The following is a 23,246-nucleotide window of genomic DNA, read 5'->3' as shown; positions in this document are numbered from 1 at the left end:
TTTTAAATGGGTTTATTCTGTTTTAAATAAAAGTAAAAAGGTTGCAGATACAGAAATGTCACACTTGGGTTTTGCATTCACTGAACATTTCCAAGGACCATTCCCAGCACACACAACAGGGCACTTAAGGATCCAGCATGCAGATGAAATGTTAGTAGTACAGACCAAGAAATCTTGATGAGAATCTGTTAACAAACCCAGACTAATGTATTAACCCAAGTGCCACTGTGATATGATATGCATAGCAGGATTTCTTCTATGCTATGGCCTGGGAAACAACTGTGTGACTTTTTAAGGCAGGTGATGCAGTGTTGGACTAGGCACTGAAGAGGCATGAGAAGAAACAAGGATGCAGAAGCTATTAAAACATGAACACCAGTGACCACAGACATCTGTTACATTTTTTTTATACCTCCATATTTTTAAGCACTTTATTGCACTTTCAACCATTTTATTACATTTGCAGGCATATATATATATATATATATATATATATACACACACACACACACACACACACACACACACACACATCACCGTATCATCCCCAGGGTGATCCCCACCCAGAAAGGTGGATACGCTGGGTATTTTGAATGTTCAGCAGAAGTCTAAATGGAGCCAACACATAGCTCACCTGGCATGCTTATAATTGCACATCCAATGAGGCTACTGGTTACTCCCCGTATTAACTTTTATTTGGACGAGAAGCTAAACTGACCACTGATGTTTTTTTTCGGTGTCTCTACTGATGGTGCATCACCTGCATCATGTATAAAATATGTGTCAAGGATGAAACGGGAATTGGAAGAGGCCTATCACCTAACACAGGCCGCAGCTGCCAACATGAACCAAGGAGCGATATGATCAAAAAGTGCGGTATCACTGTCTGAGCCCAGGGCACCGAGTTCTCATTCGAAATCTTAAAGAGAAGCAGAAACTTGCTGGCCGGTGGGGGTCAACTCCTTATGTGGTGGAGAGTAAATTGTCTGATCTGCCTGTGTATCACCTAAAGCCCATACTTGGGACGGGGCCTGCGAAAGTGATGCACCGTAATCATCTTTTGCCCCTTGGACAGGTTAAATCCCGAAGTTCACTCTGAGCCAGTAATTTCAGCGTGGGCTCTTGCTGAAGTCCAGTATGGGGCATGTTGAGATTTAGTGAGGGGGGAGTGTAGGGACCCTGAAAAAAGGAAAGGGAACCCCATATTGTTTATTGTGTATTTGTTTATTATTATTGTACTGAGTATTAAATACTCTGCTTCAGGGGACCGGAATTTTCCCCTGAAGTTTCGGTTGTTGGAGATTTAATATACGCTGTATATAGGCCCAGACTGTAACGTTTTCCCCTTTTTTCTTTCAAGTCTAACGGTGCTTGTTAGCGTAAAAGTATATTCTCCCTGCGCTAGGCATTGTCTGTTTGTTTCGGTTTTGTGACGAGAGTTAGCCATATTCGGTTGAAGAGCTCCAGCTCCAGGTTATACCACTGAACTGGCTGCTTCTCAGCGAAGAGGACTGAACCCAGATCTGAACCCCACTGAGAATCTTTGGGATGTGCTGGAGAAGAGTTTGCACAATGGTCCAAATCTCCCATCATCAATACAAGATCTTGGGGGGAATTAATGCAACTCTGTACAGAAATATATGTGACATTGCAGAAGCTTGTGGAAACGATGCCACAGCGAATGCGTGCCATAATCAAAGCTAAAGGCGGTCCAGCAAAATATTAGTGTGTGAACTTTATAGTCCACTTCACTAGAGCTACATATAGTATTATTATGACCACCTGTGCTCCATACAGGTATATCCCTGTTTAAGGGATGTCATAATAAGGCAATTAATAATGACATTTCTAAAGCAGTAATAGTATGCACATTTGGAAACATATTTATTAAGAGTGGAATTTTACCTTCTAGAATGTGATGAACTTGTAGCACGGAGATCTTCCACTGACGTGCATAAGCCTCACTTACTGTTTTTATAACCTCTTCTTTTTGCCTTGGGCATTTTAGCGGTTGAATATTTAAAGTTTTCCTTGTCAAAGGGTGCTCCACCCACCTTCAGGTTTCCCAGCGGTGCCCGTGAACCGACCACCGTCTCTGGGGTGTGTGTGTATTACAGATAGAACGTATGTCTCCGTATTTTCTTCTTTGCTTCTCCTCTTTCCTATTTTCTTACCCCATTTCATATGTCCAGTGAATAGTAGTGGCGGTGTTGTTTTTTTATTTAAACATTTTTTTAACAAGTCTCTGCATTTTGGCAGCCATCGTATGTATTATTATGTATTGGAGTCTATTACAGTATGTTCTGTTTTTTCTAGCTTGTTCGTTCCAAATTACTGCCAAAATGCTGACAAGCACAGCAGGACCTTTGTTTTAATAAAATACCACTACTATTAATGGGAAATGTGAAACGTGGTAAGGGGAAAAGCAAAAAAAGTACTGAGGAATGAGTTCTCATCTGGCTAGCCTCACACGGCAAGATGTATGACAAAGAACATACTATATGCTGGGTTAAGACACAGTTAAGAGACATTAAAAATATCTAAATAAATGTTATAACAGACATAATTGTGTAGAGGTTCTATGAAATGCTAGGGATTGCAACAGATATGACAAATAATTTGGTAATTTGTCTGTTAGGTCTGTGTCTTTCCATTCAAAGGTGCAAACATACAGTCTGACAAAATAAAATAATACAGTCACACTTTATGGCACTATACTTTTAACATGTTTAGCTAATTTGCTTTTGTAAAACGATCTCTTCTTGTTCTTTGTTATTATAGTCATAGCCAAAAGTAATAACAAAGACTAGCACAAATGTTGGTGTTCACAAAGTTTACTGCTTCAGTTTTTATGGTAGCAAATTGCATGAACTCTAGATTGTGAAGAGTGATCAGATGAATTGCAATTAATTGCAAAGTCATTCCTTGCCATGAAAATTAACTTAATCACAAAGGTTAGTGCATTCCAGTGACGTAATAAAAGAGTGTTAACAGGCAAAATAATTTTCTTTAGGACAAGGTTAAAAGAAGTCTTCTCTTGGAATGTGGTGGTAACGGGTTATAACTGGTGTGGATGTTGAATGTCAGTTTGCATATGTTGACTATGGTTTGGATGTAATGGTGGCGAATGCAAACACTAGTATGTAAAACAGTGGGGTGAATACATAATCACTTCTGACCAATGTATAAATTGTATATTTGTATATTTGTTTGGTTGTTGGACATTCTCCAGAGGGTGCCTCAATAATGCTTGTTAATGTTAACTTGCAATAAAAGATGGACCAGCTATTTTCTTTATTTCTGAAGTCTGTATCTTCATTTTTTATTTGAATGTTTAACTTTATGACTAACTGACTGGGGATTTAGGAATGACACTAACCACTACGTTTCAGTAATCAGTGAGCTTCACATTAGCTCAGGAGAAAGCATTAACGAGGACGAGGTAGCTGATATCACTGACATGCTCGTTGCTTTAAAGAGGTGGTGGTGCTGGAAGGTCTTCTGATAACCATGGTTACCTCTGTAGCTAACCACACAGTCTGTTGTAAAGTTTGGACTTTCTTGTTTAGTTCATCTCTGTTTTAATAAACTAATTATTTGTCAGTTGACAGATAGATATAGTTTAGGAGCATGTTAGTGGGAGGTGGACATGCTTGTAGTTGTGGAAGGAACCAGGGTGGAGTTGTTTGTGATGTAATAGGGTTGTTATTATTATTATAATTGGAGATACACACCATCACCACGAGGGGCAGAGCATTTTGTGTGTTCTGGTGAAGACCATTTTAGGATTAACATTGGTTTGAAAATTTGCAGAGCCTACGGTTTCCTTTCTTTTTCCCTTTTTGAGTTAATGCGACCAATGAGGTATGGAGGTTTGTTTTATGTTATACTTATAACTTATTACATATGTTAGTGAGCTAGCTAACCGCTAATATGCTAGCTAAAGTGAACGTTCAAGGTAAATATTGCTTAACAGCGTATAGCCTGTTGTAAGGTGTATTTTGTGTTTGTGCGATCTGTTTTCATAATTATTCTCAGAATGTTTTCTGTATTGCATTAAATTATTTTATTTATCTCTTTTATTTATATAGTTCTCATGGCATGTTTGAAGCAAAATAAATGCCTGTAATCAGGAACACCTCGTGTTTGTGACTTAACTGGAGGGGAGCTAAAGGAAGCTACAACCTCCAAGGAAATACATGCAAACATCATTGCATTGCATCAAAAGGGTTTCACAGGCAAGCACACTGCTGCTTGTAAGAGCACCTAAATCAACTATTTATTGAATCATCAAGAACTTCAAGGCTAGAGGTTCAATTGCAGTGAAGAAGGCTTCAGGGCAGCCAAGAAAGTCAAGCAAGCAGCAGGACCGTCTCCTAAAGAGGGCGAGCTATGGGATCGCGTCACCACCAGTGAAGGTGGAATGCTCAGGAATGGCAGAAGGCAGGTGTAGGTGGATCTGCATGCTCAATGAGGCAAAGCCTTTTGGAGGATGGCTTGGTGTCAAGAAGGCCAGAAAAGAAGCCACTTCTCTCCAAGAAAAACATCAAGGACAGACTGACATTCTGCAGGAAGTATAGGGACTGGGCTGCAGAGGACTGGGATAAAGTTATTTTCTCAGTTGAAGCTGCCTTCAGACTGTTTGGGACATCTTCACAAATGATTGTCCGGAGAAGAAAAGGTGAGCGCTACCATGAGTCCTGTGTCATGCCAACAGTGAGGCATCCAGAGACCATTCATGTGTGGGGTGGCTTCTCATCCAAGGGAGTGGGTTTGCTTAAATGTTTGCCCAAGAACACTGCCATGAATAAGGACCCATCCCTTATTGCCAGCAAATACAGACGGTGGAAGGAGAGCAACGTGGTGTTGCTCCAGGAGATTCATCTGCACCAGCCCCCTCAGTCCGTGCCCCCTGAGGCCCCTGCCCTAACAGCTGCAGCAACCCCACTGACAGAGACCAGTGTGTAAGCAGCACGCAGGCGTCATACCTGATTATTCACAGAGACATGTTCATGAAGACACTGTCAGACTGAAATGAAGTTTATTGCAGCACAGCATTATTGATGGCTTAAGAGTTTTAACATTTCCCCTCAGGTATTTTTCCCAAAATACAAATCATGTTTTAAAGCTGGAAATGTCCCATTTATTATTTATTTGTTTATTTTGTTTTTGGTTTTTGTTTTGTTTAGTTTTTTCTTTCTTAAGTGTTATTTCCCTTAGTATCAGTGTCTACGAAAAAGGTTTGGAGTCAGTTTGCATGGCTCATTTCCACTTCACATTATAGGGGGCATTTTTGGACAATTCCTTTTCTGTCCATAAGGATGCATACCATAACTTTACTATGCCGTAAAAGTCTGTCTGTCTGCAGCATAACTTTCTAATATTGTAATGTTTCAGTTAGCAATTAATATCCTTTAACTAATTGCCATAGTGGAGATTAGAGCTAATTTGTTGTGCCATGATGTGCAAAAACATCACTAACATTGTGAAACATTGCACACAAAACATGAAACTTGATAGATGCTGTTAACATTTAGTCCCTTGACACAAAGGGTGTTACAATTCTGTGATCTACAGTTTGTATAGTTTTTTTTTTCTTTGTTTATTTTGTATTTGGGTGTAAATAGATATATTTTAGTGAATGAACTGATTTAAAACCATGTACAGTAGATTTTGGTTCTTTGGTTCTACTGGCTGTGCTGTTTCTAGTGAAATAGGAAAATAAACACTTGATCGAAATACCAGCAGCCGAGGAACAGCATGTTTTTTTTAAATGTAAAAGAACATCAAACAATTGTATTTTATAATTGTCTGTGTTGCTTTAATGACCCGTTCATAAAGGTTGATCTGTCAGAAAAGTATGTCAAACACATTAAAATTGAGCAGTAATTAATAAGAATAAAGAATGGTATCTTGTAATAGCGGAAATAACCCCAGCACTGTCTTGTCATGCAAAAACAACACCTCTCCCTCTCCACCTTAGTAGCCTTTACTTTGACAATTTCCTTTTCATACCTTCTATCTTACTTCTGTTAACAAAACTGCAGTTGTAACAGCTTGATGGTTTTACTGATGAGCAAATGTGGTACATGCAGTATATTGGATGAAGAAATTTTAAAAATCACATCAATGAATGAATATGGTGTATATTTGATAAAGAAAAAAAGTTTTTGTGCCGGTTTCAACAAGCAAAAGTAGTTTGCCCTCTGGAGATAATCAACAATAAAAAAATATTCTGAATACAATTGGAGGGAGGGGACACTAAAACCTTAAACACAAGGGCTCTTCTGCCACTAGGTGGCAGTCTGATACTGCAGATGAATCACTACATCTCTGCTTGCAGAGGTGTGGCTTAAGACTTCCTATTAAATCCAGCTGTTTTCAGCCCAATCCCTGGACTGGTCGGTATTTTTGCTCTATCTTGCTTTCATCGTATCTGAACTAATCTATTAAGAACACTGAATATTGGTAAAGGTGTACTTGGACCTGGCTTATTGCAAAAAAGGACTGGTATGACAAACCGAACACATATGTTGAAAAACCTATTAAAGAAACATGGCGTCAAAATACAGATCCGTAGACATACCGCCACTGCTGACTCGTAACATTGCCTGGAGTAAAGCTCCATTGCCAAGGAGCACAAACGTGTTGCATGCTTCTGTTTACTTAAGCAAATACAATTAACAAGCATTTTACAAACCAGTCTAACCCGTCTCCCACATAAACAATTTAATATGAGAATTAGTCGACAATTAAACATTGTTTTTGCATTGCACTCGGCATCTAGGCGGCGTTGTCTTCACCATCCATTTCCTTACTCCTTCAAGAGTACATGGTGAGGCGGAGCCACTAAAACACGCATACAGGAGCAGGTTAGGGAATTTACACTTCACTACTAACGATCACAGCAGGAGAAGATTCACTATAAAATCACTATCCCTGGAAAAAAAAAATGCTTAAAGTAGCATGATTATGATTTTAAAAAAGAAAGCATTTTTTTTTTAATCTACCTCATCTTCTTCGAGACGTATTTCATTTCCATCAGAGAGTTTTCTGAATGTTTCTATTAAACATAGAAATGAAAATTAAAATATAAATCAACATGAAATCTGTTAATTTCATAAGTAAACACGCTGATTTTGGAAAAGCTTTCTTGAAAAAATTAACACAGTTCTCATTTCAGAGCCATAGTCATACTTACTGGTCATGCAGTCCAATCGAAGAGCCAGACAGATGAACCTCTCCAGCGTGATCTTTCCACTGGCGTCTCCATAGCGCATAGTCATGAGTTTCAGCAAGCCATCACTGACACGCAAGCCTGGCATAATACAGGGAGGTCATCTCATTCAGGGGACTATTCTTGTACTTGGAGGCACCCAGAATGTCACATCCAGTTAATTGTATGGTAGCTCAGAAATACAATACTATTTCTTGATTCCAGTTATTGTTTGTATTATTTGGGTCAGCAATGTCATCAATGTTGAAATAACCTGTGTCCTCCACTGCATGCTGCAGTTCCTTCACAGACAGAATGCCGTCTCTGTTGCTGTCCACGCGGAAGAAGATGTCCTGCAAAGGTCAAAGCATGTTCACAAAACCCTCAAAGATGTGTGCAGGTGCTGGACAGTTAAAGCCTACCCAAACCTGCACACTCACCTTGAACAAATTGATTTCGTCCAACAGGCGAGAGAGTTCTGTAGCCCTGAGGGTTCCAGTTACTGAAAGCTGTTTGAGAAAACCATTAAAGAGCATCTCGATTTCAGGCCATTGTGTACATGTGCAGTAATATAATAGTCCAGTCCAGACTTAACAGCTGTGCAGTTATATATCTTTAGAACCAATCAGGAAAGGATACATCCATTATTGCAACGATACTCTGACAAGCATCCAAGCTGAAGCTTCCTGTGCTTTCTACATCTGAAACGTACAGTTGCAATTAAAACCAAAGCTGTATGCCAGGCAGAAAAGCTGAGTCACCCATCACACAGGAGGAGCTGCTCACCTCTGATGACCTTTGCATTTAGAAGTTTCTGAAGCTGCTCCGCATTGATGTCTGTGTACTAATTCCAGCAAAGGAGAAAAGGAACAACCTTTCAAATATTAGTTTCAAAGAAGTGTGACCATAATAAAGCACATATGATTAAGTGAAGATTTTTGAATTTGTTATAAATTAAAGTGGATATGATCATTCATTAAGAAAGAACATTTACCTGGTCAGACCATTGCCGGAAATATGGAACGCTGTTTTGCCTGTTTGTGATGTTCATCTAAAGATAATACATTTAATTTCTATTATGTTTAAATGTTGGCTAGATATTTTTGGATGGACTACTTTGAACCTGCCTTTGAAGAAAAAACCCAGCAACACTGCTGCACCAGACAACCCTGATAAAGCTCAGCAACCACACCACCACCATGTCAGTGTTGACTCTGTGTTAAGAATCATCTACCATGCAAATAATATCTGGCCAGCAATCAGAAACTGACCAGTGATGAACATGGCAAGAGGGTGCTGGAATTGGGCATGACAATACATAGGCTACAGTCTGTATCCATTCACATCTAAAATATACCTAATACAGGTATGCCTGATGAAGTGGCCAATGGGTGTAGGTACAAGGTAAATGTTGCGAGTAAAGTGGTTTGCAAGGGCATGTGTAGTAAGTGTCTGTGTAGCTAAGGGATGGAAAGAATATATAAGGAGTTACAGAAATCATTATGTGGCAATGTGTATATTTGTATATAATACCTCACCAAGGTCCATGCTGAAGCTTAGGGTGTCTCTGTTAAAAAAAAAAAAAAAAGTAGAAGAATCTGATCAATGCAGCAAAAGCAACAGTAATGACAAACACTGACAAAGTGAAATTACAGGGGAAGGCTAAAGCAAGGCAAGGAGAGTAGACCTTTTAAATATTTGGGGAGTTGAGTAACAAATGATGCGGACTGTGTAAGTGATGTGAAGTCAAGGATGGTCATGGACAGGGTGATGGTTGAATTACTACACATGAAGATGACAACTGAACAAGTCTATAAGATGGCTACAACAGAAAGGGAGCCTCTGAAGCACATTAAATCTCGCAAGTTATGTTACTTTGGTCACGTGATGGGACAGTCACATGGCAACACTGAAGGCAGCGTTATCACGTGATGGGACAGTCACATGGCAACACTGAAGGCAGCGTTATCATGTGATGGGACAGTCACATGGCAACACTGAAGGCAGCGTTATCACGTGATGGCACAATCACATGGCAACACTGAAGGCACAGTTATGACAGGACTTGTGGAAGGCATCAGAGGGCATGGAAGACCAAGAATCAGCTGGTTTGATTAGAACATGGGACACAGAATGGGCTGTCTGAGGCTAGTACATCACAAAAGACAGACAGCACTGGACGGCACTGAGTCATCTATGCAGCCAACGATCACAAGGCAATGATGGTATAATGGCATGACATGACAGAAAAATAAAACTGATCAATTGATGCATATGAAATAATTTATGTATGTAAATAATGCAGATCATTGCAGCAGATATTTTCATGGATAATTAGCAGACATTTAAATATGATCTACATTGTATGAAAGCTCCTACTCTGTCTGGGTCTCCATCTTTGAAAGAATGGTCATGACGAAGGAAGCTGTTTCATTGGGAGAGGAAGTATATGGCACAATGAGATACTCTCCAGGTTCCAGTCTGAAGAACTCCATGACTTCACGTGAATCATACATATTCTTAGTGTAAGCTACAGGAGGACGGTTGTCAAAAAAGGAGGCTGGGAATGTCCCTCTAGAACCTTTGAGCTACAGGAAAAATTGAGAATTATATCAATATAAAATAAACAAAACACTTGCACAACAGACTAAAAAGCTCTCAAATTTAAGTGAGTGCATATTGGCAAAGTGGCTTAGTTGAACCTACCTCAGGAGGCACCTGAAAAAAAAGTAAACAGCAGCTATAACTTGGACATAACAACAAAGGAATGCAGATTAGGCGATCATTTTTTATCCAAAATTATAGCCAAATAAAGATTGCCACTGACCTCAAAAATACTGAGACCAATATGAAGTTTTCTGACAAGGCGTCTGTTCCTCTTATCTGGCTTTTGCATGAGAGACACAAGCATGTTAGGTCCCTGTGTTTGGTCACTGCCAGCAATCACCTTGGCCCGAAACTGGGGGTTTGTCCAAAAAGTGTCTGAAACATTACAATTTTTCAAATCAAGTTTTGAAATATTATTTGGACTGATTTGTGTGATGATAAAAGCATTATGGCTATTATTATTCTGGTATTCTAAGTATACTATACAATAGTACAATCATGGCCAGAAGTTGAGACTAGCACATGTTTTGGTTTTCACAAAGTTTGCCGCTTCAGTTTTTATGGTGGCAATTTACATAGCCTCTAGATTGAGCGCTCAGGTTCATTGCAAAGTCATTCTTTGCCATGAAAATTAACTTAATCACAAAAATTATTGTATTCCAGCCATTGCATTTCAGCCCTGCCACAAAATGGCCTGCTAACATAATTTCAGTGATCTTCTCATTAGTGCAGAGCTTTCTAAGGAATTGCAGAAGGCAGATGTGAGTGCATCTGCACACACAGTGAGGCAAAGGCTTTTGGAGGATGGCTTGGTATTAAGAAGGGCAGTAAAGAAGCCACAGAGGACTGGTGTAAAGTTATTTTCTCTATTTTTTCTGTCATTGTAACAGAGAAGCATCCTGAGATCATTTGTGTGTGGGATTGATTCTCATCCAAGAGAGTGGGTTTGCTCAAACGTTTGCCTAAGAACACTGCCATGAATAAGGAATGGCATAAAAACATCCTCCAAGAGCAACTTTTCACAATGATCCAAGAGCAATTTTGTGATGAACAATGTTTTTTCCAGCATGATGGCGCACCATGTCACACGGCAAAAGTGATAGTCAAGTGGCTCAGTGAACAGAACATTGAAATTTTAGGTCCATAGCCAGGAAAATTCCCAGATCTCAATCCCATTGAGAACCTGTGGCCCATCCTCAAAAAGAGGGTGGACAAACAAAAACACAGAAACTGTGATCAACTCCTAGCTCTGATTAGGCAAGAATGGGTTGCCATCAGTTAAGATTTTACCCAGAAGCTGATATCCAGCATGCCAAGGCGAATTGCAGAAGTTTTAAAAAGGGTCAATACTGTAAATGTTAAGACTTTGCTTAAACTGGAAGTATTTGTCAATAAAAAGTAAAAAACATCTGACAAAAGGATCTAAAAAAAAACAAACCTTTGTGATAACCAAAATTTGTGTTAGTCTCAAAACTTTTGGCCATGACTGTATATAGTATTGGGGAAATTATTATTTTGCCAAGAATCTATTTTGCCAAAGGCATCCTCTGTTTAATTTACATCTATCAATCTTTACTGAGAAATATTCATCAACTTTATGGGGTTCCTCATGCTCTGTAGTGGAAACCCAGGTAATTATTTTAATGGCAACCATTTTAAGCAAGTAAACTTAATTAACTGTTCACAAACTACTTAAACAGTGATTTGTCAGTAAGAACATGTCTACTTGTTGTCAGGAAGCCACCAGCTGAAGTGCCAGCAAGCCAGCGCCCTTCATGGCGTACGGAGGTCCACTGGCTGTCAGACGAGTCATCCAGGAATCCAGGGGAGAGGCTGCAAATGTCCAGGTTAGAAAAGGTTTTGCAGAAATCCTCCACAGACATCCTTGGTGGAAAATATAAACACAATTTTTGTTCAATAGTAAAGTGCCATTTTGATTAGTGTGGAAAAACATTTTTTGTTACAATTTTGAAAATTTGGGGATTTTTCCTACCAGAATTCGCCATCGTTGATATTTTTGCGATACATTGCATGTTCTTCTGGACTCACAGTTTCCCACATTGGTGATCTGAGAGCATTACACAAACTTACGTTCAGATTATTACATGACATTATATCTTACATGTTATTATATGGACTTAAAAGAAGAAATAATTACTTTAGAATTTCATGATGGATATGACCCTGATTAGTTTGTAAATTGCGACATTTGTTCCTCTTAGTTTATAGTTCTGTTTTTACATTATTCTGTTCATTACTTGTTTCTTATTAATTTGCATTACTCACCTGGATCATTTTGTTGCCTACCTCATGCTTATTGTAAATTAATTGTTGGTCACTCCTAGTTGTGTTTACTAGAAATCCTACATGAACCAATTACAAACTAATAACAATGTACAAACCTCATTCTAAGACCAGGAGGTAGAAATTGGTAGTAAATGTATGCTTTTCTTTGTATAGTTGATTTGAAAGATTCGAATCCCAGAATCTTAGTGTAACGTTGAGCGGTAAGGACGCGGACGCATGCGCGGAGGGGAGCGAGATTTATTATGGGCAAATCCAAAATCAGAGTCGTTTAGGCAGTCCAGGGTCATAGAGCCGACACGGCGAGTACGAGGATACATGATTTAACAAAACACACACACACACACACACAAAGACAACGGGGAAGCAGGCTAGGAAACACTCAGGCACGGAGTACAAAGAAACAACCATAACGAACCACATTCATAAATTCAATAATTTAAACAACGAACAGCAAAGACCAAGGGTTTAAATACATGAACTAGAACCGAGGGACAGGTGTACGCAATCAAACAATGTGAGGACAAAACGAAACTATGGATCGGAACTAAACACAAGACATGGAAAGCACGGAACACGAAAGATGGAAAGGACTGATAGTGACAGTTTGTTTACCATATTTTGATAAAAAAACAATTTCTTGTGTTCCATTTGTTTTATTAGTTGATTAGTTTATTATCATTAATACATTAATTAAAATGAATAAATTCTCCCTGTTAATCAGGGTAATGCCCCAATTAATGTTATCCACTGGACAATGGACAATTTATTTACAGTGCTAAAACCTGGTGCATAAAAGATGCTTATAAACATAACTGACGGGTAAAATGTCTCTAGTATCTTACTGCATAAACTGAAGAATCTGAGCTTCCTCAAAAAGACTCTGATCTGTCTTTTCCTGTAGGCTTCATCAGCGTGACATGTCCAGTCATGTCTTTGGTTCATGTGCACCCCCAGTTCCCACTCACAAAAGCTGAAATTTATCCGAGCCCTGTAGTCCAATTCCTGCCACACCAAACATAAGCAGAGCTACCAGAACATTTCTGGAGATGTCATGTCTCCGAGATATTCTTAAAGTCAGTGAAAGAACATAGACTTTAACAGGGCTGCATTTAGAACTGTTTGAGTTTTGAGTTTAAATAAGCTTTTAAAGATTTGCAGAGTCTGCGGTTTACTTTCTTTTACCCTTTTGAGTTAATGCACTGAATAATTTTATGATTTGTCTATTTTATTAATATAGTTCTTATGGCATGTTTCGTGGCATGAACATGCAAAATAAATAAATGCCTGTAATCAAAGATAGGCCTTGTGTTTGTGATTTTAATTGAAGGGAGCTAAAGCTACATTACAGGATGCTGGGCTCTCTTTCTTGGGCACTGACACCATACAGGATGTAAGTAGATCTGCACAGGGGGGCCTGGCAAAAGGCATGAAGACCCTCAGGATAATACTGTGTGGCACCATAGCCTTGCCCTGGTGGAGCCTTAACGATTCTTTCTTCACCTGATCTACTGTAACAGGCAGCCCAGCATGTTCATAAGGAACCCTGGGTCCATTCATGCTGGTAGTGTTCTCCTGTGTACAGTGTATCATTAGTGTCCATGCTGAATGCTGGATTGGTCCTAAGAAGGATGGGTTGGAGAACAGGAGCTCACTGTTCTTCTACTGATAGTGTCTTAGTCTCTGAAGTGGAGTAGAGGGGGAAGGGTGAGTGCAGTTTGCTTGTTGCAGTGATGTGTGGTTTGAGTGTGGTGGGAGGTACAGTCATACACCCATTGTTGAAGAACTGGTTCAGTTTAGAGGTGCTACATGAATCAACCTGCCTGTTTAAATGACAGGCAATCTAGGGATTGCATGCTTTGCAATTAATCAATGTGTTGTGTACAATTCTGAAATGTGGCATTTAGTGCAGATTAAGAGGAGGCCTCCAGGGCAAATTATGACTTACCTTTAATGCCTAAATACACAAAACCTTTTTTTCTTCCATTTGATTAGTCTGTTGTGTGAATGTGTTTTGTTTATTTTATATTGATATAAAACATATTTCTTCCATTCTGGTTTTAATTTAAAATCACAGAGGAGAAGGCATGTATCCAAGTCTAACTGTAACTCTAACAAGTTGAAACAACTAGATATGGCTACTGTTAATCATCAATAAGAATACATTCCCACGTTAAATCATAAGTTCATTAAAATATCAGGGTATTTCTATTCTAACAGTATTCACAGTCTTATGAATAGCAAAAAAATCTTACCTGTCACTCCAGTCTCCTGTCCACTCTGTGTCCCCCCAGGGGTTGAAGAGCCTTACCAACTGAATCGGCTTACCTTGGCTTCTTACCTATTGAACACAACCAGGCAGTAATCATTCAATTAAAAAAAATCATTTAATGTACCCAGGGCTCAAATTAATTACATGCAGAAACATTTCAAAGAAGACTCACCTCAGTGACCCCTGTCACGGTGTAAGCATGACCCTCCACTAAGCCATTGGGCAACGTCTGGTTAAAGTCTGCCTAAAAAACAGTTACATAAAGATAATATGACTATTGGCCCTTTATGGGTCTGGACTGGATGTGCCTTGTGTGGAGAGGAATTCATTATGCGGTTTCATTATTCATCATGAGGACAATACGAACTTTAATGACACTAAATCCAGCTGCATTGCACAAGACTATTAAGGTCCATTTTAAAGAGAGGAAGAGAGAAAAGTGGAAAGAGGAAGAAAGACAGCAAGAGCAAATTAAAGCAGAGAAAGGGAGAGAAAAGAGCATTGCTATATTAAACTGAAGAAACAACACTGCAAAGTGATCTACTCATACATTTGTCACTGTGGCACTGCACACCCACGTTACACCGTTTCAGAAAATGGGAATCAGTAGTGTGGTTTTGCTGTGTTATGTGTTAGTAGAGGAATCATGGTTGATCCGGGGTTGTATAGTGAAGTTTGTTTTGTTTTTCCAGCCGATTATGATTTGGTGAGAGTTAGGGATATTAACATGAATATGATGGGATAGAATGGGATATAATGGGATTCTGAGGTTTAGGATCTCAGAAAGCTTGCCTGTGACCACTGACCAGAAAGTCTGAATAGCTATAGTGTCATTTTATGAAAGTCATTTTATAGCTATGGTGAGTTTTTATGGGCTTGTCTATAAAACTGATGTTTTAAATATCTAGCTCTTAGATTAATGAGTCCTTGTCCTCTAACCATGGTGTGTTGGCATTCACCCAATGCCTAGTGCAACAAAAATAATAAAAGGAATTTGAAGCCCAAGATCCTCCAAGATGTTTTGGTTACAAACTGGTTTCATCAAAGGGAGACACTCTTCAAAAAAGCACGAAGACTGTATTCATGTTAAACCTGTACGACAGTAACTGCTACGGCACGGCACACTCCTCCAGAGTGATGCATTGTTGGTGTGTGTGTCTACAATGCCACGTCTCTCCTGTAACTTTTGTGTTACAGTTGTCCCCAGTCAGAGTTGTCATTAGTGTGTATAATTAAGTGTTTGTATGCTAGTCGTTGTCTTTGTCGGTGTTTACTTCAAGTATTTCTATTTTCTCTGTTTGCCACGTCACTTTGGTCTAGTGTGGTTTGTCCTTGTTCTTCGTATTTTGTTTTAAATAAATACTTCCCTTTATCACGGAGACCTGCCTCGGCATCCTACTTCCTCGTCATTACAGCATCCTCAGATGGCTAAAAGGCCTTTAGAATGGTCCAGTGTCTTCTCTTTAATTTCGATACGATTTCATGAACTTGATTAAACATATAACATCACTCACAAAGGGGCAGAATGCTCACTATTTCCTTTTATTTGCACCTTTCATTTACATTTACGGTATTATTGAGTCATTGCTCACCCATATTAGACGTGCAGAATTTTAGTGGAACCAACAGCTTGCAACCTAAACACTATGTGCCAAATTCATAAAACCTACGCCAGATTAAACAGGTTCCACCAATACAAAATTTTTTTTACCGTCTACGTGAAAGAAGGTGCTACCGCATTTTGCTCTCTTTTGCGTGTCGTTAGAAATTCATAATAAGACACTGCTCGGCAAAAACTTGAACATATCCCTTGCTAAATGCGCCGATAAGAGTCCGATGTGGATTGGATTATATTTTCTCTAATAATGTTTGGTCACACACACAAGTCATTAACAAAGTTCACACATTTTTGTTGTTTGTATTTTGATAGCCAAAAGGAAGGTGACTTTCTTGAGGAGGATCTCAGAACGCCACGAATTTTTGCCATAAGCAATGCAAATTGAGGATTTATATAGGAATAACGTATAAAGAGTGACTTCTCTGACTGAAGACAAAGAAGGGTTTGCTGCCATGATTTAGAAGCAGGCTGTTGAAGTCATCAACTCAACGCAACCATGAAGTTCCCGTCTTGGTGAAAGTGTTACGTGTTTATGTAACGGGCAGCATTCAACATACCACTGGACTCAAGACTGGGTTTCAGTCGCTCAGTCTCTTGGGTGGGTTTTTAATATGCGGGGCCTCATTTACACATGGATTTTGATTGCCTGTTGCCTAGGGCACAGGTACGTTTAGCACAGCGGTAAGTTGACACCGGTGCATTAATTATCATCACGGTAATTTTATGAATAGCAATTAAATACCGCGTCGCACATTTTGCGAGGGTTAGCGCGGTTAAAGAAAGGGTTTATGGCTCTATTGCTATAATACTGACTATAATGCAAACATGTTTAGAGAATGCTTTTAGCAGCTGGTAATAAAATTACAGAGTAGCATTAGTAGTGAATTTACCTGCCCAGGTGTACCACAACCCATCAGAGAGTTGAATTTTGCGGCTCGCCCTATCAGGTCCCACAGCCCTGTCAGTGAGCTGCTCAGTTGGACTGTCATGTGCACACCTCCTGTAAAGTCCATTAGAGCTTCAGACACACTGCCAGTGTGCATGTCCTCATAAGATCCACACACTCTGGGGGAAAAAGAGCAAATTACATTATTTGTGCATGCATATTTTCCAAATAGTGCAAATGTAAAATTAGATTTATGTGAAAATATTAGCGATTTAGGACTTACTTGGCATATGCCTTCTCTAGCAAAGCAGGCCAGAACTCGTTTTGAGGTCTGGGACTCATGGTAGGATTAGGTGTTTTGGGGTGTACAAATATGAGTTTGCCTTTGAAGGTTGGCAGTTTGTCATCAATCACAACATCAACCCATTTCCCAAACCTCCAGAACTGAGAGTCATGATGGAATTACAGCAAGACAATACATAGCAGAAAAACAAACAAATGAAGTGAACTGACAAATATACTAGAAAGCAAGGAATTATGCATTTATATAAACACTGGGCATGTTATGTCTGCACTAATGTTTTTGCTGGGAAACCTGGGACCTGTCTACACTAGTTAAGCATTGACTCATAAGCTTTAAATACTTGCCCTGAAATGGAATATTCCTGCATAGTTCTTCTGAAATGACTGTTCTTTGGGAAAGACCTTTTCTATTATGTGCTTCTGAAATGTCAGAGCACCAAGTGCAGCTAGAAACCAGCAGTCTCCTGATAAAAACAAAAATATATGGAATCGGTGACTGGTTCCATGTTTATCAAGGAAATGTATGAATGAGCTTTACAGAATTGTTGTACTTGTAAGTTAATTATATATTTTTGAGATTGATAGAATCGATATCAATTGATCAATTGATAGTTTTTTGTTATATTCTGCATAAAGCACAAAATGCTATTGCTAGACTGTAAAAGAAAATACAATTAATAATATAATTTAGTCAATCAGTATATGGTTTTGAACTAGAACTGCAAGTAGTCAATAAGTCAATAGTCGTGAACTTACCCAGTTGTCCCTGGGCAAAATCAAATCGTGATATTTTGTCAACAAACATATAAGGATCTGGAACCAGTTGCTGAAATTAGGGTATAAGCAGATATGAGTAAAGCTGGAACACTAACCATAACCCTTAAGTACAGTAACTCATAATCTTTAAAGGTATGTGGTCAGTGGTGTCAGATTTATTCATGTAATTTTTTTTTGTTGTTGTTGCATTTCTCATAATCCAAAGTAAACATTCGCTTAACCCTTGGATAATCACATTCAATGCAGTTTCACTGTAGTTATAGAATCAAAATAATTGTACATTTTAAGTCATTTCAGAGTAGTATAATTTTTAATAGACAGACAAGTTTAGGATTATTTATAAATTTTGAATTAAAATGTAATTTAATTTGAATGTATTTTTAAAGCTAATAATTTACTACTTTTATACCGTTGGCCTTATCCACTCTACTTGAGCCATATTTTCAGGAGACAGGAGCTTTTCGCCGATGGATCTGTTGTCCGGTGGAAACATATCATCAATGTACCTCCTGCCTCTGATAAGATAATATTGCTGCAGCAGCTCGTAGTCCTGGCCCAGGAACTTCTCGGGGTTCTGAAGCGTGCCCACACCATGGCCTTCCTGCCGCTCTCTCATTATATTCAGGCACACTCCAGGAGGAGGCATTTTTAAATGGAATTATTCTATTTTAAATAAAAATAAAAAGGTTGCAGATATAAATGTCCCACCTGGATATTACATTCACTGAATATTTCCAAACACCAATGACAGCAGCACACACAACATGGCACAAGAAATCTTCACAAGAATGTGTTAACAAACCCAGGCTAATGTGTTAACAACTGTGTGATGCAGTGTTGGACTAGGCACTGAAGAGTCATGAGAAGAAAACAAGGATGCAGAAGCTATTAGGTTTCAAAAGCTATTAAAACTTGAACACCAGTGACCACAGATATCTGTTATTTGTTTTACACCTCCATATTTTTAAGTTCTTTATTGCACTTTCAGGCGTTTTATTACACTTGCAGGCATATATATATATATATATATATATATATATATATATAGTCCACTTCACTACAGCTACATATAGTATTATGACCACATATACTCCATACAGGTATATCCCTGTTTAAGGTCATAATAAGGCAATTAATAATGACATTTCTAAAGCAGTAATAGTATGCACATTTGGAAACACATTTATTAAGAGTGGAATTTTACCTTCTAGAATGTGATGAACTTGCAGCACGGAGATCTTCCACTGACATGCATAAGCCTCACTTACTGTCTTTATAACCTCTTCTTTTTGCCTTGGGCATTTTAGCAGTTGAATATTTAAAGTTTTCCTTGTCAAAGGGTGCTCCACCCACCTTCAGGTTTCCCAGCAGTGTCCTTTAGGGGTCCATGAACCAGCCATCATCCTCTGGAGTCTGTATTACAGTATGTTTTGGGTTTTTTTCTAGATTGTTTGTTCCACATTACTGACAAAAAGCAAAGCAAGATGTAGGCCAAAGAACATACTAGATGCTGAAGACAGTTAAGATACATATTTGCAATATTTAAAGAAATGTTACAAAAGACATAAATGTGTAGAGATGGTATGAAATGCTAGGGATTGCAACTGATATGACAAATAATTTGGTCATTTGTCTGTTAGGTCTGTCTTTCCATTAAAAGATGCAAACATACAGTCCGACACAAAATAAAATAATACACAGTCACACTTTACAGTACTATACTTTTTCAACATGTTTAGCTAACATGTTTGCTCTTTGTAACACGATCTCCTCCACTTGGTCTTTGTTATTACACTGGTCCATGTCAGTGAATATCATTCTCATTTGCATAAAGTGATATGAATGAAACCTATTGTTCAATTTCTCAGAATTGTCATATACGTGCCATGTAAAGTTCAGAGATCAAATAAATTCAAAGTCTGGTTCAGTGGTATCCAACTTGTAAAAACTTGTCCATGGTTCCCGGCAATAGGGAGGTTGGCACATCAGCAGGGTACAGTTCTCTGTGGTTGTGGCAGACAGTGAGAGTAGCAGTAAAAGTGGGTAGTGCTATCAGCCCTACGCAAGAGCACACAATGCCATGTGACTCAGCACCCTTCTCTTAAACAAAAGGAAATGTCATTCAGTCATTTTAAAAGCTATGCCATATAACTGGAACAAATAACACCAATATCCCTTGATAGATACTGCTTAATAAGCAAGCTTTATATATATATATATATATATATATATATATATATATATATATATATATATATATATATATATATATATGTGTGTGTGTGTGTGTGTGTGTGTGTGTGTGTGTGTGTGTGTGTATTCTATGTTGGTTACAATAGAGCAATATAATAAAGTTATTAAACTTGTTCAGCTATTATAACACAATTCCCTTTAATTTAATAATTACTTTTTTGTGTAAGCCATTTTTCAAGCTCTAGCGGCGCATATCTAGAGTAAAATTCCTTTTCAATGGCAAGCAATGTCGGGAGGGCCCTCTAGTGGATAGTGCCTGCACTAACACCAGCACAAAAGAGAAACATTGAATCATTTTTTACTTTTCTTTAAATTATTCAGAATGTATTATATTTATTTTTACAAGTAAAAAAAAAAAAGTTTCAAATTTTGTTTCACTTTTTAATCTGTTCAATGTGCATAATCTCACTTTTGCAAGTTTGATGGTGTAACTCATTAAAAGTTACAAATGGTAAATGTGAGGGCTACTGTTGAGATTTGCATTGGTACCTTTTCTTACAACTTAATTCATAAAGACATCTAATCTTTCTGATTTTAATTCATATTAGGTTTTGGTGAGGTCACCATCCTAAAACACAAAACTGGATTTGGAATTCGTATTAAATTTGGTGAGGTCACAGTCACAATTTTGTTTTGGGTTTGATTTGATTTTTTTTTTTTTTTTTTTTGCCATTTCAGCAGCAATGACAGTTATTGTTGTGTGTGTGGCAGGGACCTCTGTTCTACTGACCTTATGCTTTCTGGCCAGAGAAAAAAGGGGCCTTGACAGTTCATTATTTTCTGCTGGTTCTGCGACTTTTCTGCAAGCAAGTCTAAGTGCACATTGATAGCATTAAATAATGAGTTCTAGAATGAGCAACAAACCCCAGTCTCTAGTTTTGCCTGTCTCAGGTTACAGTGTTTTTATAAGTCTGCCTGACAGGCATTTCAACAGAAGTGTCAGGAAAGGTTGCGCACATGGAAACTGTGGGGCTTCCTCATCCACCTTTCTGAGGAACGTTGGATTTCCTGCTCAGTTCCTGCTCTCCACCTCAATCTTTCTATAGAGTGCAAGGAAGGTGGTAGGCATGACATTAATTACAATATTCCGGTTTGCTCTTGAACACTGTAAAGGTTTATGTACTGATTAATATTCTTTGCTGAAACTGGACTATCTAATAATTGCATATATTCTTAAATATTGAGGCAAGGCAAACTAGTACAATGAATAAAAAAGTCATACTAAGCTATTCATACTTTAGAAACTCTTATATCCTTGTTTGTACACTAAATCTGTTCATTTACAATGGTCACATATCATGAAAAATGGTAGGAAATATCGTATGGTTATTATAATGTGTTGAAGCTTTGTTATGGTGACGTTAAAGCATTTATTCCACAGTGCAGGGGCCACTTAGAGAATTTCCTGCCATTGAATTTGCAAGATGGGCCTGCCCTATTTTACAAACACAGGATGTAAAGCCCAGTCTGATTTATCTGCAGCAAACAGGAAGTATAAACACTGTGAAGGCCAGAGGCCAAATATAACAAGAACGTGTACAACTGTCGTAACATGGTTGTAGAATTAGGCTACTGTCAGGAATGACTGCCCTCCTGGCGTCCCTGTTTCCGTGGTTTCGTGGTCGTGTCTGTTTTCCTTTGCATCCCTGCTCTGTTCCTTGGTTTCGTTTTTGCCACCCCTCGTCTGCTACTTCGTTCCGGTCCGTGTTTTGTTTCTCCCTGTTCCTATATTCTCCCAGTCCAATATAGTGCAAAATGTCATTAAATAAACATTAAATAAACAATAATAAATACAGGACAGGACAAATACAAAATACAAAATGAGTAGACAGTGCAATTTAGTACCGTACACAGTAGTGGGCATATGTAAAGCGAGTTGTGCATAGCAATCAGTGACATGCTACCCTGAACATAGCAGACACCGGTAGCAGCCAGAACAGTTCAGAGTACAGTGCTGGTTTAGTACAGTACTCCAGCAGCAAGTAGGATAATGTGCAAGACTGCAACAGGAGTGCATAGTTTATTTGTGTGAGGTTTGACTTCAGCACTAGTCCGATGCAAAACAATGTGTGAGTGTGTGTATAGATATGTATGTATGTATGTACATATGTGTGTGTGTGTGTGTGTGTGTGTGACTGTCTATAAGCATGTATACAAGTGTCCATTTTGGAATCTGAAATTTTTGGGGGGGAATTTTTGCCCTCTGTGATTGTTTCCCTCATTTAATAAACTGCCTCCTAAAGGAAATCATTACAGAATAACTGACCTAATTTAAAGAGAATGCAGCGGGAGAGCTTTGGCCTATCACATCATGTTCTGTCGTCTTCAGTTCAGCAACCCTCACGCCACACAGTGGCTGGATTACTCCCTGAGGCAGAATTGGATTATCTCAAGACTTTGTTCTCCACTATCAGGGATCAGAGGCCTCTGGTTTTGCCCTCACTTATGACGGCTCCAAATGAGTATGATGGGAAGGACCTGTCAGTGGGGAGATTCGTTATGCAGTGCTGCATCTACCTCCAGTACCTGACCTGCCCTCATTACCCCCGAACTACTGAAGGTGCTCTTCATGAAGACCTTTCTTCAGGGTAAAGCACTAGATTGGGCTGAATTAATATTCCAACACAGAGCTCAGGAAGCCAGGACTGTAGAGGATTTCTTCCGACTGTTAACCGCATGGTTTGCGGCAAAAACCCCAAACCTGCCTTCTGTAGCTACTCCCCTCTCAGCTACTCAGCCAGCCAGAGGCACGAGAGATGATGTGGCCCGGCCAGATCTGGTCCCCGATGCAGGAGATGACACTGCCCGGCCAGATCCGGTCCCTGATGCAGAAGATGGCGTCGTCAGTTCAGTTCCTGTTCCTGTCCCCGGTGCAGGAGACGCTCCTCATCCTAATCTTGTTCCTGTGCCAGCATAGTGGATGCAGTCGCCATGAATGTTCCAGGCATGAGAGACACGCCAGTCCAATTCCTGTTCCAGTCCCCAGCACAGGAGACACCACTCATCCTGA

At 39.0% G+C, this 23,246-nt stretch overlaps 1 protein-coding gene across 1 annotated transcript; it reads right to left on the bottom strand.

Moving 5' to 3' along the window:
- Window positions 1–6,770: 6,770 nt before the first annotated feature.
- On the bottom strand, window positions 6,771–18,629 carry LOC113574132 (calpain-1 catalytic subunit-like). Its single transcript, XM_035532497.1, has 21 exons — window positions 18,393–18,629; window positions 17,963–18,032; window positions 17,552–17,670; window positions 17,187–17,347; window positions 16,908–17,082; window positions 14,572–14,643; window positions 14,383–14,468; window positions 11,817–11,891; window positions 11,549–11,707; window positions 10,044–10,200; window positions 9,923–9,934; window positions 9,596–9,804; window positions 8,750–8,783; window positions 8,211–8,267; window positions 8,003–8,060; window positions 7,856–7,917; window positions 7,657–7,725; window positions 7,491–7,569; window positions 7,202–7,318; window positions 7,011–7,063; window positions 6,771–6,849 (listed from the first exon to the last, which is right to left on the bottom strand). The coding sequence occupies exons 1-21, from the start codon at window positions 18,627–18,629 to the stop codon at window positions 6,823–6,825; spliced, it is 2,088 nt and encodes a 695-aa protein (XP_035388390.1). The 3' UTR covers window positions 6,771–6,822.
- Window positions 18,630–23,246: the final 4,617 nt, after the last annotated feature.

This window comes from Electrophorus electricus, chromosome 13 (genome assembly GCF_013358815.1).
Source record: "Electrophorus electricus isolate fEleEle1 chromosome 13, fEleEle1.pri, whole genome shotgun sequence".
In the NCBI taxonomy this organism is placed as follows: Eukaryota; Metazoa; Chordata; class Actinopteri; order Gymnotiformes; family Gymnotidae; genus Electrophorus; species Electrophorus electricus.
This window is presented reverse-complemented; position numbering and strand designations above follow the sequence as displayed.

Excerpts from the sequence above, each read along its gene's own strand:
- LOC113574132 (XM_035532497.1), bottom strand. The coding sequence starts at position 18,629 with ATGCCTCCTCCTGGAGTGTGCCTGAATATAATGAGAGAGCGGCAGGAA. Across the intron at positions 11,892-14,382 it reads ACAGGAGACTGGAGTGACAG|ATCACCAATGTGGGAAACTG; the intron begins GTAAGATTTTTT and ends TAATGCTCTCAG. Across the intron at positions 7,726-7,855 it reads GTATCGTTGCAATAATGGAT|CTTTCAGTAACTGGAACCCT; the intron begins GTATCCTTTCCT and ends TTTCTCAAACAG.